The sequence below is a fragment of the Zingiber officinale genome, chromosome 2A (assembly GCF_018446385.1).
Source record: "Zingiber officinale cultivar Zhangliang chromosome 2A, Zo_v1.1, whole genome shotgun sequence".
In the NCBI taxonomy this organism is placed as follows: Eukaryota; Viridiplantae; Streptophyta; class Magnoliopsida; order Zingiberales; family Zingiberaceae; genus Zingiber; species Zingiber officinale.
In genome coordinates, this window is record NC_055988.1 from 149,460,831 (window position 1) to 149,476,212 (window position 15,382).

Below are 15,382 nucleotides of genomic sequence, written 5' to 3' on the forward strand. Positions count from 1 at the left end.
TTGGACTTTTCTCCTCGTGTCAAGTGTCTGGTAAACCTTGATCCACTTGGACTTACTTCCACTAGTTGTCTGATCATCCTTGACCCATCTGAATTTCCTTGTGCCAAGTATTCGGTTAACCCTTTGACCTACTTGGACTTCTCAACACCAGGTGCCCGGTCAACCTTGACCCTACCTGGATTTCCATGTGTCAAGTATTCGGTCAATCCTTTGACCTACTTGGACTTTCCAACACCAGGTGTCCAATCAACCTTGACCCATCTGGATTTTCACGTGTCTGGCTTCACTCACCAGGTCTTTCCACTGCCCAGCTTCACTCACCGGGACTTCTACCTGCCTAGCTTCACTCACCGAGACTTCTACCTGCCTAACTTCACTCATCAGGATTTTCACCTGACTTCACTCACCAAGATTTTACTTAGTCAAACTGGTCAACCTGACCCAAGAGATATTGCACCAACAATAGTCATAAGACTTGGAGGAAGGTCATATAATTCATTATAACTCTATTGGCGTCACAAAAAATTACACTACTATTTTTGATAAAACTGTAAGTATTATGTTATATATATATATATATATATATATATATATATATATATATATATATACACACACACACACACAAAATAAGCATTGGATATGTATTAATTACTAATGTCATTGATGTATATGTGCCATTTTTTAAGGAGCTAAACGGGTCATACTATCACATATGACATCGTGGTTTAGCACCTATCTCCGGGAGAGAGTTTAAATCGATTCAGGTAAATGACCCGACACAAAGCAAATCGTAAGTATTTGTTTATGTTCCATCATCTTTACCACAAAATATACTCTTACAAGTTTAATATTATTTTCTTGTAGGTTAAATTGTATTTTTATTATGATGCACTGTGTAGAGAGTTTGATGTTTCAGCGATCAACCGACTTTATACAAGTTAAAATGAGCGCCTATAGATTTAGGATTGGTCATAAAATAATGACTGACAAAAACTTTAAACTGTAAATTATATATTTGTAATTTTAAATAAGTATAATATTCTGTTCTTATAATGACTAACATCCTGGCACATTTTAATTTACAAAAATAACAACCACCAATTTAAATTATCTCATATCTTTTGTCAAACTAGCCTATTTAAAATTCTAAACTAATTCACAAATCACAATCCGTAGCAAATTTTTAGTTTATAGAACAGAGATATAGTCTTAGGTTTTTGATATCGGGATCAAAAAATTAGATTGTGATCGGTTGAACAAAGCGGGCGAGGTGCTAACCAGTCAGGCCCATGTTGGGCCTGATATGATATTATATAGGCCCAACATGGGCTTGATATAAGATAATATCAGGCCCAACTTAGGGCTGATATAAGATAATATCAGGCCTAACTTGGGCCTGATATAAGATAATATCAGGCCCACGTTGGACCTAATATTATCCAATATCAGGCCCACAATCAAGCTGATAATTTCGTAACCCTTGATCAGCTATAGAGAGCTTTAAATAAGTAATGCATAGCACCGTTGGAGTCCTTGCAAGAATAGAAACTTAGAACACTTGAAATGGGTTCAAATGGAGAAGTCTAGGTCCATGAGTGGATTTTGTCTGAAACCCACTGATGGAGCTATGACACTTGGATTTCTTTAATTTCACGTTCCCTAGGAAGATTTGAGAGGGGAGAAGCTAGATAAGGTGATAAATCTTGGTTTTAACCACCACAAATGAAGTTCTTGCTCCGTGCTAGTTGGCACGGAACATGTGAATCTTATGAATTTCCATTCAATGAACAACACAAACCCTGTAGAATTTTAATATCCGAGGATAACACCTATCACCAATTTATTTTTAAGTAAAAAATTACTTAGATATTTAAGTTAAATTACAATACAATTAGAAATTTCCAATAACTTGTTGTAGACTTCAAATCAAGTGTTCAAACTAGCCCATTTGAAATACTATACTAATTCATAAATCATAATCTTTAGAAAGTTTTTAGTTTACAGAATAGAGATATAGTCTCAAGTTTTAGATATCGGGATCAAAAAATTGGATTGTGATCGGTTGAACAAAGTGGGAAAGGTGCCAACCAATCAGGCCCACATTGGACCTGATATGATATTATATCAGGCTCAACTTTAGCCTGATATAAGATAATATTTGGCCCATGTTGGGCCTAATATTATCCCATATCAGGCCCACAATCAGGCTAATAATTTTTGTAGTGCTCAATCACCTATAGAGTACTTTAAATAAGTAATGCATAGTACCGTTAGAGTCCTTGCAAGACTAGAAACTCAAAACACTTGAAATGGGTTCAATTGGAGAAGTCTAGGTCTATTAGTGTGTTTTGACCGAAACCCATTGATGGACCTACGACACTTGAATTTTTTTAATTTCACGTTCCTTAGGAAGGTTTGAGAGGGGAGAAGCTAGATAAGGTGCTAAATTTTCGTTCTATCCACCACAAATGAAGTTCTTGCTCCGTGTCTGTTGGCACGGAACATATGAATCTTATGAATTTTCATTCAATAAACAACACAAACCCTGTCGAATTTTAATATCCAAGAATAACACCTACCACCAATTTATTTTTAAGTAAAAAATTACTTAGATATTTAAGCTAAATTATAATACAATTAGAAATTTCTAATAACTTGTTGTAGACTTCAAATCAAGTGTTCAAACTAGCGTATTTGAAATTTAAACTAATTAACAAACCATAATCCTCAGCAAGTTTGTAGTTTATAGAATAGAGATATAGTCTCACGTTTTAGATATCGGGATCAAAAAATTATATTGTGATCGGTTGAACAAAGCGGGCGAGGTGCCAACCAATCAAGCCCACGTTGGGCCTGATATGATATTATATCATACCCAACTTGGGCCTAATATCAGATAATATTAGGTTCACATTGGGCCTGATATTATCCCATATGAGGCCCATAATCAGGCTGATAATTTTTGTAACGCTTGATCACCTATAGAGTGCTTTAAATAAGTAATACATACCACCGTTGGAGTCCTTTGAAGAATAGAAACTCCTCAATTCTTGATTTGGTAGCTTCTTTTTTATTTGAAAAGTAAGTTAGAAAGAGGTCACCCGATGCTTTAGTTGAATTTATCGGAACCAAAGCACTATGGTTTGTAATACCAAGAAATAATGAAACGTCTCTTCTTGTGAATGCAATCGGTACACCTAAAATGAATATTAGACCCAACGTTATATATAATAATATATTATATATGATAATATATCATATATGATAATATTACGGCAAACAAGAGCCTGAAATGATTTCATATCAGGCCCAAAGTTAAGCCTGATATTCAATCATATCAGAACTACATTAGGCTTGATATGAGATCATTTTAGACCCTCAGTTGCCATGATCTACCAATGACCAGGGCTATCAGGGGACCAATATAAATAAATAAATATTAAGATTTTCAAACTATTTTATTTTAATAAATTACTACTTCATGGTTAAAATTCATAATTACAAGTTGTACCTGAGAGTCTAAAGGTTTGAGAAGTTGAATCCTAATTTTGAAATATATTAATCAATATACCACGGATATGCTGCATATCTTGTATGTCCAAGAAAACACTAAAGTGGGACTATTTGATCATGACTACATGTTGATCATGTAAAATAACACACCCATGATGTCTTCCTTTCTTTGTGTGTTTTTTCAAAAAAACTGTTAAAGTCACCTAACATGTTGTTCCAATGTAATTTCTGTCCAAATTAGTTTAGGCTTTGCAAATCTAATGGTTTAGAAGGTGATACTTTTGCGGATAATTTAACAACAGTGGATGAAACACCCAGCCCACTTCCTTCCATTATTATGAAAGGAGAATATTGGTAGAAACCCTAAACTTCATTGCAGAGATAGGATCAGTGTGGATTTTCGTCGGAAACCTTTGATGTCCCTTAACGGACACACGAAGACACTTACGTACTCTTTCGTTGAGGGGACGATCTCGCAACTAAAAATGTGTGAAAGTTTTTCGTAATCGGAGAGTTAGAAAAGTATGAGGCTTGCACGCATTGAGAGGGGGAGGGAGAAAGATGTTGACACTATCAGCATCCGAACCATCAATGAAATTTTTAAATCTAAACAATTCAAATGTACTCCGGACGTCTTGAAAAATGGGATAGCAAAAGATGATGTTAGCGGGGAGATATAAAAGGACTTTCATATTTATTAATGTATTTTGATAATTATAAAATCATAATTTATCTTTTGATAAATACGTAATTTTATCTACATCTTTTGGTAAAAAGCTGAATTATAAATATCCACCACTACAGAAATAAACAATTCAAGTGTTGTTCGTGAAAAAACAAGACGCAAAAAGATCAAGATAGAAGTAAAGGAGAACAGTTTCAGGAAGACAAAAAAATAAATATCCTTTTACAATATCCCCTTACTAGTATTGTAAATATCCCCTTACTAGTATTGTTCAGGAAGACAAAAAAATAAGGTATTTGTTAGAATTTTGGTACCTTTTACAATAATCCGTCAAATGTTTATCCTTGTGCACCATTCAATCTACAGGTCTCGAATAAGGAAACTCCGTCGATTTCCTATCGAAAGAGGCCTTTTTGAGGAATCCCATTTACGGAAACCCTAAAAATTCGCAAGCGGTAACGAAATTAGCTCCATACACGAGGGATTTGATGAGCGATCTCTCCTTCCCCGATGTCGCAGCAGGAGTCTCTTTGGAAGCCATCGCGCGAGACAGGGACGACGGTGCGAGATGAGATCGGAGCGGAGTCGATCCGGCGGCGGCGGCGGCGAAAGATGCGCAGGGGAAGCCAGTTATAGTGCGGAACGAGGAATGAGCCCTGGCGAAGGCGGTGTTTTTTTTTTTTCTGATTTAGGCTATTAAATTATATCCGTTGAGATGAAGATGGACGGAGTGGAGTCGACTTCGTAGAAGGATAATAATACGGAGTTTGAATTTGATAGCCACCAAGTAAATAGACCGCGACCAAAGTACTCGCCGGAAAAAGGTTTTGCCGACGAGTGAATAGACCCGATCCTATCGACAAATCACATCCAAGACACGGAGACATATGGAGTCTAAAGAGCATGCCACAACCCCAAGCAAGCAGCTGGAGCCTACCACCCACTCGACCAAATGCACTCGCCCAACATGCCGGCAGACCAATGGACCCGGCTCGATCTAACCGGTCCAACTACATGCCACCATCAGCACGACCATGGCTGCCAGCTCGTCTGCGATCTACGCACTGATTCGAGTGTTGGATCGCATTCAATCATTGATTCCACTGCGAAATCAGTAAAAAAAAAAATTAAGATAATTACATAGCCATCGGCGTAGATTTATTCAGTCGCACTCCCCGGGGCAGCCTTGACGGCGAGGAGATCAGCAAGCGTCGTCCGCCGCCGCTCCCGCTTCAGCAGTGGGAGCTCGGGGACCTCCTCCGCTTCGCGGTGCGCCAGCTCGCACACCTTCACGAATTCCATTCTCCTCGTCTCCTCCTCCACCGACACCTTGATCTTAAACACCGCCGCCTCCTTATCGCGGCCGCAACCGTGGTCGTCGGCGGCTTCCTCTGTCTCGGGGGAGGCAGAGTGGCAGCGTGAGATGAGCGGGTGGTGTCGGCCCACCGTGCCGATGGCGAGAATGCCGTTCAACATGTCATGGAGCAGCAGGGCCTCCGTCTCCGCCGCCGTCACGGGCGCTGCCTCTTCTCTCTCGCCCAATTCTTCGATCGGCCGAAGAAGCAGGATCCGCAGAGAAGAACAGTTAACCAGACAAGTAATCGACGAGCATTTTTCACCGAGTTAATGAAGGAGGGAACAAACCTTTGTTCTCAGAGAAATGGGAGTAGTCGCTGAAGCAGAGCAATCTGCGATGCATCCAGTTGAAGATCTACCGATCGGAGGCAATCAGGAACTGGATTTGATAATACTCAATCAATGTAGTAACTCACCTTCATTGAAGAGCCAGTACTGCATCAATCCAACGGAATGGCATGTAATGGAATTGCTGGGCTGGAGTTTAAATAAGTGAGAAGAGAAGAGGATACGAGAGAGGCAAGTCCTCCATGAAAGGACACTTGGAGCTAACATGGATCCAGAAGTCACTGTGGGATGCTCAAACCAAGTAGATCAAGCTTTGTGTTGGATCTAATCGACTCTGAAAAGATTCCATTGGAGAACATCTACGTACTTGCATGCGCCTTTGTCCTGATACCAACTTTCCAGCTTAATTTGAAGCTGATGCAAATGGGTCTTCTGATAGTGTCACCTCAACCATTTCAGTTATTGGGCTTTAAAAAGGAAAAACCCTAGCTTTAAATTCAGCCATTGACGGCGCGCTTAAAGTTGCTATGCTCAAAAGACCATGTTAGCTAATTATCGAGCACCAGTTTCAGAGCAATAATGTATTAGTAGGGTGCCTTTTCTATTTTTTAGGCATCTAATGATCAAGAAGCTTCTAACTTTTAAATTTCTCAAAAGATCATTTATTTTCCATTTGACCTCTTTCATCAATTACTATTATGTTATGTTGTATTTCAAAGAACAACATCACTATAACGTTTATTTTCAAAAATCAACATTGTATCAATGTGATACTAATCTTAAAATTTATGCAATATTAAAGTGACGTTGCATTTCAAAGTATATATTAAAAAAAAAAAGCATATATGATTTTAAGGTATATATGAATCAAAGTGGTACTGAGTATTATTATAGTGTTGATTTTAAAAATCAATATTACGGTGGTGTTATTTTCGAAATATAACACCATGGTGTTGTTTTTTTAAATGTATCACCACACTGATTATTGGGAGGAATAAAATAGAAAACAAATACATTTTTTAATAAAAATTAGATGCGCCATTTGGACAAATCTACCATTTAAATACGGCTTTAGTCAATTGACACTTTAAATTTGAAGGTTTTATGGATAATGAAGCATCACTTTTTTTTCAATTAAGTCTTGTCCTTAAAAACATGTCCATATATCTTTATAATGACATGATATTATTTATTTTAAGTTTAAACATTTATAATTTTACTTTTGAACTTTTTTCGAAAGATCTCATACCAATGAAGATATCATGCATCATTTTAACCTCATGATCTTTACCAAATCTTTCTAATATAGAACTTTGATTGAACCCCAATAATCCTCTCCTCAAATAAAGGGCCACAATTTCTCTCATGGTCCAGCCTCCCCGTGAGCATTTGGTCACCCTGACCTACTCTGGGCCTCCTCGTAAACATCCGGAATAAGTCAGGATGACCGGATGCTTATGGGAAAGACCCCGAAGCAGGTCAAGGTGACCGGATACTCGTAGGGAGGCCCGGAGTAGGTCAAGGTGATCAGATATTTGTGTGGGACTCTGAGCAGGTCAATATGATCAGATGCTTGTGGGAAAGGCCCCAAAGCAGGTCAGAGTAATTCGATACTTGCGGGGAGGCGAGTAGGTTAGGATGACCGAATGATATTGCCCGCTTTGGATCTAGACCCTCATGTCTTTGCCCTTGGACTCTCTCTGTGAGTATCCAGTCACTCATGACCAGTTCCAGGCCTACCCTCAACTTCGTTCAAGGCCACCCCAATATTATATCTGGTCTGGACCATGATTCTGATATTATTTGTTAGGTCCGAAAGGATGCCCACATATCTTCACAATAGTATGATATTATCTACTTTGAAGCTATGCCCTCATGACTTTCCTCTTAGATTCCACCTAAAAGATCTTATGTCAATCAATATATCATGTATTCTTTTAATCCTATAATTTTTATCAAATCTTTTCCGTATGATATTTTGATTGAACCAGATCAACTTGTTTGTATGGATAAGATAGACAGAGCAAATTAGGTGCAGTGTACCTCTCTAAGCGAAGGCACCAAACAGAAGATGTTCTTTTCTCCAATCCAAGCAACCATAAGCAGGATTTAGATGTGGGCAATGGGTTCCACTCAACAAAGAGACTTTAGCTTTTGCAACTGGCAAAACCCCACAACCTTCTAATGAATCTAATCTGTCTTGGATTCAGTATTGAACTACGTACTCTTACGAGCTTTTCGGATAGTTCCTTCCTTCCTCGTGCACTATGACATGTCGGAGCACTCAGCGGCGATTGATTAAGCTAACTGGTAAGCTTGCTCAAGTGGACGAAAGCTAATGTACAAATGCAACGCTTCAAGGAAACTATAGCCGCACAGCTTTGGATAAGTTCCAGTGTTCCAGGTTTGTACGATGGTCTTAAGTGAATGAAATTGGCTATTATATGAATGGGAGAGCAGTTTCATATTGGAAGTGTTCGTGTCCTAAAGCGGACAAGATAATAAATTGGAGATATGACTAGTAATTTCACAGGACAAAGATTTCACATAGTCCTACAATACAAAAGCGTCAGTGTTAGATTGGGAAGGAATTCCCAGTGTTGATCCTCTGACTCTCAAGTCAGTTTCCCGGTGATGTGCAGAATAGCAAAAGAGCATGTAGAATGATAAAGTTACGTATACCTCTTCCTATAGATAGGAACCCCTTTTATAGTACTACTGTAGCATTTATGCACGCGTCTCAAAGCGTACGCATGTTTTTCCATACGCCCTCTAAAAAGACAAGTCACTTTTCCTTAAGCGAGAATGCATATCTCTAATGCGATAGGCTAGAAGCTTCCGAAGTATGATTTGTTGGATCGAAAGCGATAGAGGGGGGTGGAGTGAATAACACTCGTGGCTATTTCGCTCGTTTCGGAATCGTAAAAACGTATCGAGTTGTGGCAGCGGAAACAGAAAAGAAGGAAACAAAACAATCACACAGAGAAGACCAAGATTTACTTGGTTCGGAGCCTAGGGTGACTCCTACTACAAAGCCCGCGATCTTTGATCACTTTCTGTGGGCAACAACTATATTACGTAAAGATTGTACAAAGATGTATTACAATGAGTGCAATAATTAAAAGCAATTATACCGACAACAGAATCGAAATCTCGGAGCTCCGGGTCATCGGAGACTTGTAACAGCACTTCAGGGCGTCTTTTGGAGTAGCACGTTGTAGTAGTAGCACTTAGAAATTGTTGATCTGAATGCTGCCTCTAGAGCCCCTTTTATGCACTACTGGAGGCGCCTCCAACAGGCTGAGTCAACCGCGTGGATCAGAACGGACCTGGTCGCAACTCATCCGCTTGAAGGCGCCTTCAAGCCAATCCAAGGCGCCTCCAATCTCTGGTCCAAGGCGCCTCCAGCTCCATCCGAGGCGCCTCCAGTGCTGCTTCGCGGCCAGCTCACGTTCTGCACCCGAGGCGCCTCCAAGCTCCATGGAGGCGCCTCGGACACTGTTCATCCGAGACTTAGCTTGTTCCTTTTGTACCTGCAAGACATGTTAGTCCCAAAACTACAACATACCCTGCAAGACAATGTTAGCACATAAATAACAGTATGATTATAGAGTGTGACAGTCATCGGACTGTCCGGGTCTGACTTCGGATCTCCGACCGGAAACCCTAGGTCGACCCGACGCCTACTGTTCCCTCTGCGGGGAACGCATCCTCACCTACTCCTCTCAGGAGAGATTACCTGGTGCCAGTCCGATCCTCCAGACCGACTGGACTTCCTGCCTAGGGTTATCACCCTCTAGGACCTAGGCTTACCGCCCCCTAGGGTTTTTCTCCACCTAGGGTTACCACCCCCTAGGACCTGGGGTTACCACCCCCTAGGATTTTTCTCCACCTAGGGTTACCACCCCCTAGGGCCTAAGGTTACCCCTCCTTAGGATTTTTCCTTCACCTAGGGTTACCACCCCCTAGGACCTAAGGTTACCACCCCTAGAGTTTTCACCTGCCTAACCGTAGTTAGGACTTTCCTGAAACCTCATTTAAGCACGTTAGATAACAAGTAATCTTAACTTTGAATCCCTTTGCCATTATCAAAACCTAGGTTCGATCGTCAGATGCTTCCTGCACCAACAATCTCCCCTTTTTTATTATGGCAACAAAAATTCAAAGTTAAGAAAATAATGCCATAAAAAGATAAGCATGAAAAGACAAGCATTAAGTGGAGAGCTAAATTAAGTGCAAAGCTCCCCCTTAGTAAAAAACTTAAGTATAAAGACTCCCGGTTAACAAAGGCTCCCCTTGAATTTTAAAAAATTCAAAAATTTCTATTTTTAAATTTTCTTAACCTTTCTTTGAATTTTCTTATACTCTCGCTCTTTGCCATATATCAAAAATAAACAAAGGAGTAAAGGATAAGTTGAGTATAAGCCTTAGCTTGTTGTGAGAAATAATAATTTTTATCCATAACAACTTTAAGAAGATAGATGAAAAGTTTAGCTTGGAAAAAAAACTTTTAAATAGAGGGAAAAACTTTGATAAACACTTAGCTTTTTAGAACTGATTTTCTTGTAAAAACTATTTTTTGCTAAGTGAAATTAGAAGATTCATTACATGTGTAAAGGGAAAAATTGCTGAGAAGGATTAAGTTTGAAACATACTTTAGCTAAGAAAAACTATTTTTGACTTTGAAGAGTAGTAACTTAGCTAATTTTGAAATAGTTTTTAAAGAGAAACTTGGCTAAATTTTGAAAAACCTTTTTGAAATACTTAGTTAAATTTGAAAAATAACTTGGCTTTAAAAAGATATTGATAAAAGCTTAGTTAAGATAATAAACAGTTTAAAGCTTAATTAAAAATCTTATTTTTCTGAATTAAAATAATTGGATTTGCTTTAACTTTTCAAAGAGTTTAACTGTTAAATAAAAACTTGGCTTGCCTCCACTCACTCCCTCTTAATTAATGCCAAAATAAATCCCTGGGGTCCTAGAGTTCAAGCATGTAATATATATAAACATAATAGGTATTTTATAGTTCTTAATTTTCCATCTCACCCATTTTAGGTTATAAAGCATGTTCAACTATTGGTGCAATATTCCTTAGGTCAAGGTTGACCTATTTGACTGAGCTTGAATTGAGTCAAGCTCTAGTCTTGATATTTTGGTTTCGATGTTTGACAATACATGTAGACAACACATGGAGATTGCAGGTGTAATTGTTCATGTGGTGAGATTGTGAAGGAGAGTCAAGTAGGTCAAGGTTGACTGGATACTTGACTGGAAAATCTTGGTGAGTGAAGCCAGGTGAAAGTCCTAACTGGGAGGTTAGGCAGACTGAAAGTCCTGGTGAGTGAAGCTAGGCAGTATGGAAAATCCTGGTGAGTGAAGCCAGGTGAAAACCTAGTGAGTGAAGCTAGGCAGTATGGAAAATCTTGGTGAGTGAAGCCAGGTAAAAGACCTAGTGAGTGAAGCTAGGCAGTTGAAAATCCTGGTGAGTGAAGCCAGGTGAAAGACCTAGTGAGTGAAGCTAGGCAGTTGGAAGTCCTGGTGAGTGAAGCCAGGCACGAGAAAATCCAGATAGATCAAGGCTGATCGGACATCTGGTGTTGGAAAGACCAAGTAGGTCAAAGGGATTGACCGGATACTTGGCATAAGGTGGAAAGTCCAAGTAGGTCAAAGGAATTGACCGGATACTTGGCATGAGGAGGAAAGTCCAAGTGGGTCAAAGGGATTGACCGAACACTTGGTGAGCGATTCCTAGCAGGTCAAGGGTGACCGGATGCTAGGCATGATGAACCAATAGGTCATGGTTGACCAGATATTGGTTTAGGGGACTTTGGACTTGTTTTTGGGCAAAAACAAGAAGCTGGATCGATTGGTCGATCGATCCAGACAACTCCAGGGGCACAGAGGCACTCTGGATCGATCAGCCGATCGATCCAAAGTCTCCCTAATCGATTGGGAGCAATCCGATCGATTGGGATCTGACCGTTGGCGTCGTATTTAGCTGTTGGCGAGCTGTTCTCTCGGCAGAACTTCCACGACTTTCATCTCCGATCCTTACAACGACTCCAGCCAGTTCTCCACAGTTCTCACGCCAGATCTTGAAGGTTCTTGGAGGTTTTTCCAAGTCAAGAGGCGGATCTACAATGAGAAGAAGAAAGCTAGGGTTAGGGTTTACTTGTGTTAACTTGTAAGCTTTTAGCTTGTATTTTGTTCCTTTCCCTTTCTTCTTGTACTGTGAACTTGTAGGGCTTCTCCGCCTTTGGTAGTTATCATAAAGGAGTGTTTTCATAGTGGAGGGTGCGTGAGTGTGTGGATCTTGGATTAGTCACCTTATCTTGAGGTGGATACCAAGTAAATCCTTTTTGTTAGCATTGTATGTTTTGTTTCTTGTATTTCCGCTGCATATCTTTGAAGAAACAAGCAACGCCAAGCACAAGGATCGCGCCGAGCTATTCACCCCCCTCCCTCTAGCTACATATTTGGTCCCAACACAACTTGTGAGTGTGTGTGAGATGGAATTATCTTTATTTTCAATGATAATAGGTGTTTTTAAATGATTTTCAAAGGATTTTTTTTAAATGATTTTCAAGGGGATTTTTAAAATAATTTTTAAACGAATTTCAAAGGAATTTTAAAATAATTTTTTAAATGATTTTAAAATAATTTTTAAAATAATTTTTAAATGATTTTCAAAAGGATTTTTGAAATAATTTTTAAATGATTTTCAAATGATTTTAAAAATAATTTTTAAATTTATTTTCAAATAATTTTTAAATGATTTTCAAAAGGATTTTTAAAATAATTTTTTAAATGATTTGAAAATGATTTTTAAAATAATTTTTAAATGATTTTCAAAATGATTTTTTAAAATAATTTTTAAATTGATTTTTAAATTATTTTTAAAATAATTTTTAAATGATTTTCAAAAGGATTTTTGAAATAATTTTTAAATTGATTTTCAAATGATTTTTGAAATAATTTTTAAATTGATTTTCAAATGATTTTTAAATAACTTTTAAATAATTTTAAAATGATTTTTAAATAATTTTTCAAGTAATTTTTAAAATAATTTTTAAATAATTTTTAAAATAATTTTAAAAATAATTTTAAAAATAATTTTTAAATAATTTTTCAAATAATTTTTAAAATGATTTTTAAGTAATTTTTCAAATAATTTTTAAATAATTTTTCAAATAATTTTTAAAATGATTTTAAAATAATTTTTCAAATAATTTTTAAAATGATTTTTAAATAATTTTTAAAAATTATTTTTATATAATTTTTTAAATAATTTTTAAAATGATTTTAAAATAATTTTTTAAATAATTTTTAAAATGATTTTTAAATAAATTTTAAAATGATTTTTAAATAATTTTAAAAATGATTTTAAATAATTTTTTAAAATGATTTTTAAATATTTTTTAAATAATTTTTCTAATAATTTTAAAAGAAAATTACATATTTGACTTAATTATGTTTAAAAGATTGCATTAGATTAATTTGAATTGATTAAGTTGATTTGGTTAATTGAGTTGTTTAATTATTGAAATTGAATTAGATTCAACTAAGTTCTAATTTAGATTCATCTCACCCGATTCTAAGTTTTCAATCAGGGAACCTTATGTATTTTTGTAAGATGGTTAATTTTATTCTTTTAAATTGTACTCAGGATTGACTTACAATTGGAGTTAGACTCAGGTTTTACCGAAGTTGATTAAATATACATTTCGAGGATTGACTCCCAAGTAGTGACGAGACACTAGGCCTTCTTGGGTATGAGATCATCCACCACTTTCTAGACAGAGCCACTCTAAGAAATTATATATTTAATTTTTTTACAGTAACTCCTAGGTTTAACTACAGTGTAAATCAAACTCATGTCCTTATACTATCATAATCTAAGCATGTATAATAAAAAGCAAGAAAAACAAGCATCAAACAATTTTAAAAATAGTTTTTTTATTGGTTCCCCCTGGATCATAGCCTCGATATGATCTATCAAGGTCATAGACTTGATCCTTGGGGACCAAGTATTGACCAAGTCCAACTTGATTGACCAAGTTGAACTTAGGTACCCATGCTTGGACTACCTTTCTATTTGATCTATTAACGAGTGATAAATATGAGTGGTATTTCCTTTTAGTCTTGAATCCAAGTCCAGATCGGTTGTAAATGACTTTTTGTTTTCCGAGAATCAGATCAAGATTCTTGGAACCCAAAGTAAACCGTTCCAACATGTCCTTGAGTTCTTTAACTTAAGTTTTCAAATTGGAATTTTTTTCCTCAAGTTGTTGGACTTGGGTTGAATTTCTAATTTGAACTGGCTCAGTTAAAGGACTCGAGTTAGTCACTTCCTTAAGGGCTGTTACCTCCTTTTGGAGTGACTTGACTCGGATGTTGGATTTAGCCAACTTCTTTAGTAAGAAACTAAATTTTCTGAATCATCTAAGTTAATACTAGAAATTAAAGAACTTACAGTGGGGTTAGAACCTTCGGAAACGGATACGAATCCGTGGCTTCGCTCGGACTCGATTCCAGATTCGCTCTCGGTATCCGACTCGTATTCAAACTCAGTGTCCGCCACAGATGTTTATACTCGTAGAGCGATGAAGCTTGTCGGTTCTTCTTCGTCGGACTCGGAATCAAACTCGTTTGATGACTCAGACCATGCTGCCTTCAGTGGTTTCTTCGTCTTGCTTAGTCCTGCAAATAACGTAACACCTTCCTCGGCCGAAGTAGTATCAGTCTACTCATGTAATTCAAATAATTTGTTTATTAAATCATGCTTACTTACTTTATTGGAAATACCTTCGTGTAGCTCGATCAGATTCTCCCATTGTTCCTTTGCATTTGAGAAGGGGCCGACGCTGTTCAGCTCTTCATTGGTTAAGCCGCACTGTAGAGTATAGGTCGCCTTGGCGTTCGCTTCTACCTTTTTGATTAGTGTCGCGTCCCAGTCCTCGTATGGTAGTGGCTTGCTGGTGCCGTCAGTTGGTAGTTCGAGCCCAGTTTTGATGATTATCCAGACTTCAAAATTGGTTTGAAGCAATGTTCGAAAACTCGGGATAGGCGGGCCGCCTAGGCGCTGCACGGCAGTAAGCCGTGCTAGAAACCTCCCAGGCGGGTGACCTAGGCAGCTCTCGGCGGCCCTAGGCGGCCCTCGGCGGGCCTCGGCCGAGTTATTTAGATTTTAAACTTTTAATATTTTGTTCCAAATTTGCTGTTTACGTCTTCGCCGTCTCTTAGCGCCGCTTCATCTTTTGACTTCTCTCATCGTCGCTGCGTCGAAGGCTTCGTCGCTCTGGGGCTCCGGTAAGTTTTTACGTCTTGTTTCCTTACATTCTGTTAAGTTTTTTTTATTCCTGTTGAGTCATCATCGCGCAGTCTCCGGCGATGCCGAACGCGTCCGCAGCCGCCGGAAGCGTCGTAGGACGTGTCTGGCAGCATCTCGTGAAGCTTCCAGCAGCACTGGAAGCTTTCCGTGACGCTTCCAGCGTCGTTGGAAGCAACGTCGGACTTCGCTGGACGCGCCGGGCAC

The 15,382-nt window shown here is 38.1% G+C and overlaps 1 protein-coding gene across 1 annotated transcript; it reads right to left on the bottom strand.

The window, feature by feature from the left end:
* Nucleotides 1–5,006: 5,006 nt before the first annotated feature.
* LOC122040142 (protein TILLER ANGLE CONTROL 1-like) lies at nucleotides 5,007–6,303 on the bottom strand. Its single transcript, XM_042599487.1, has 3 exons — nucleotides 5,974–6,303; nucleotides 5,846–5,912; nucleotides 5,007–5,745 (listed from the first exon to the last, which is right to left on the bottom strand). Exons 1-3 carry the CDS (start codon nucleotides 5,977–5,979, stop codon nucleotides 5,360–5,362), a joined length of 459 nt encoding a protein of 152 aa, XP_042455421.1. The 5' UTR covers nucleotides 5,980–6,303; the 3' UTR covers nucleotides 5,007–5,359.
* Between the last annotated feature and the right edge of the window lie 9,079 nt (nucleotides 6,304–15,382).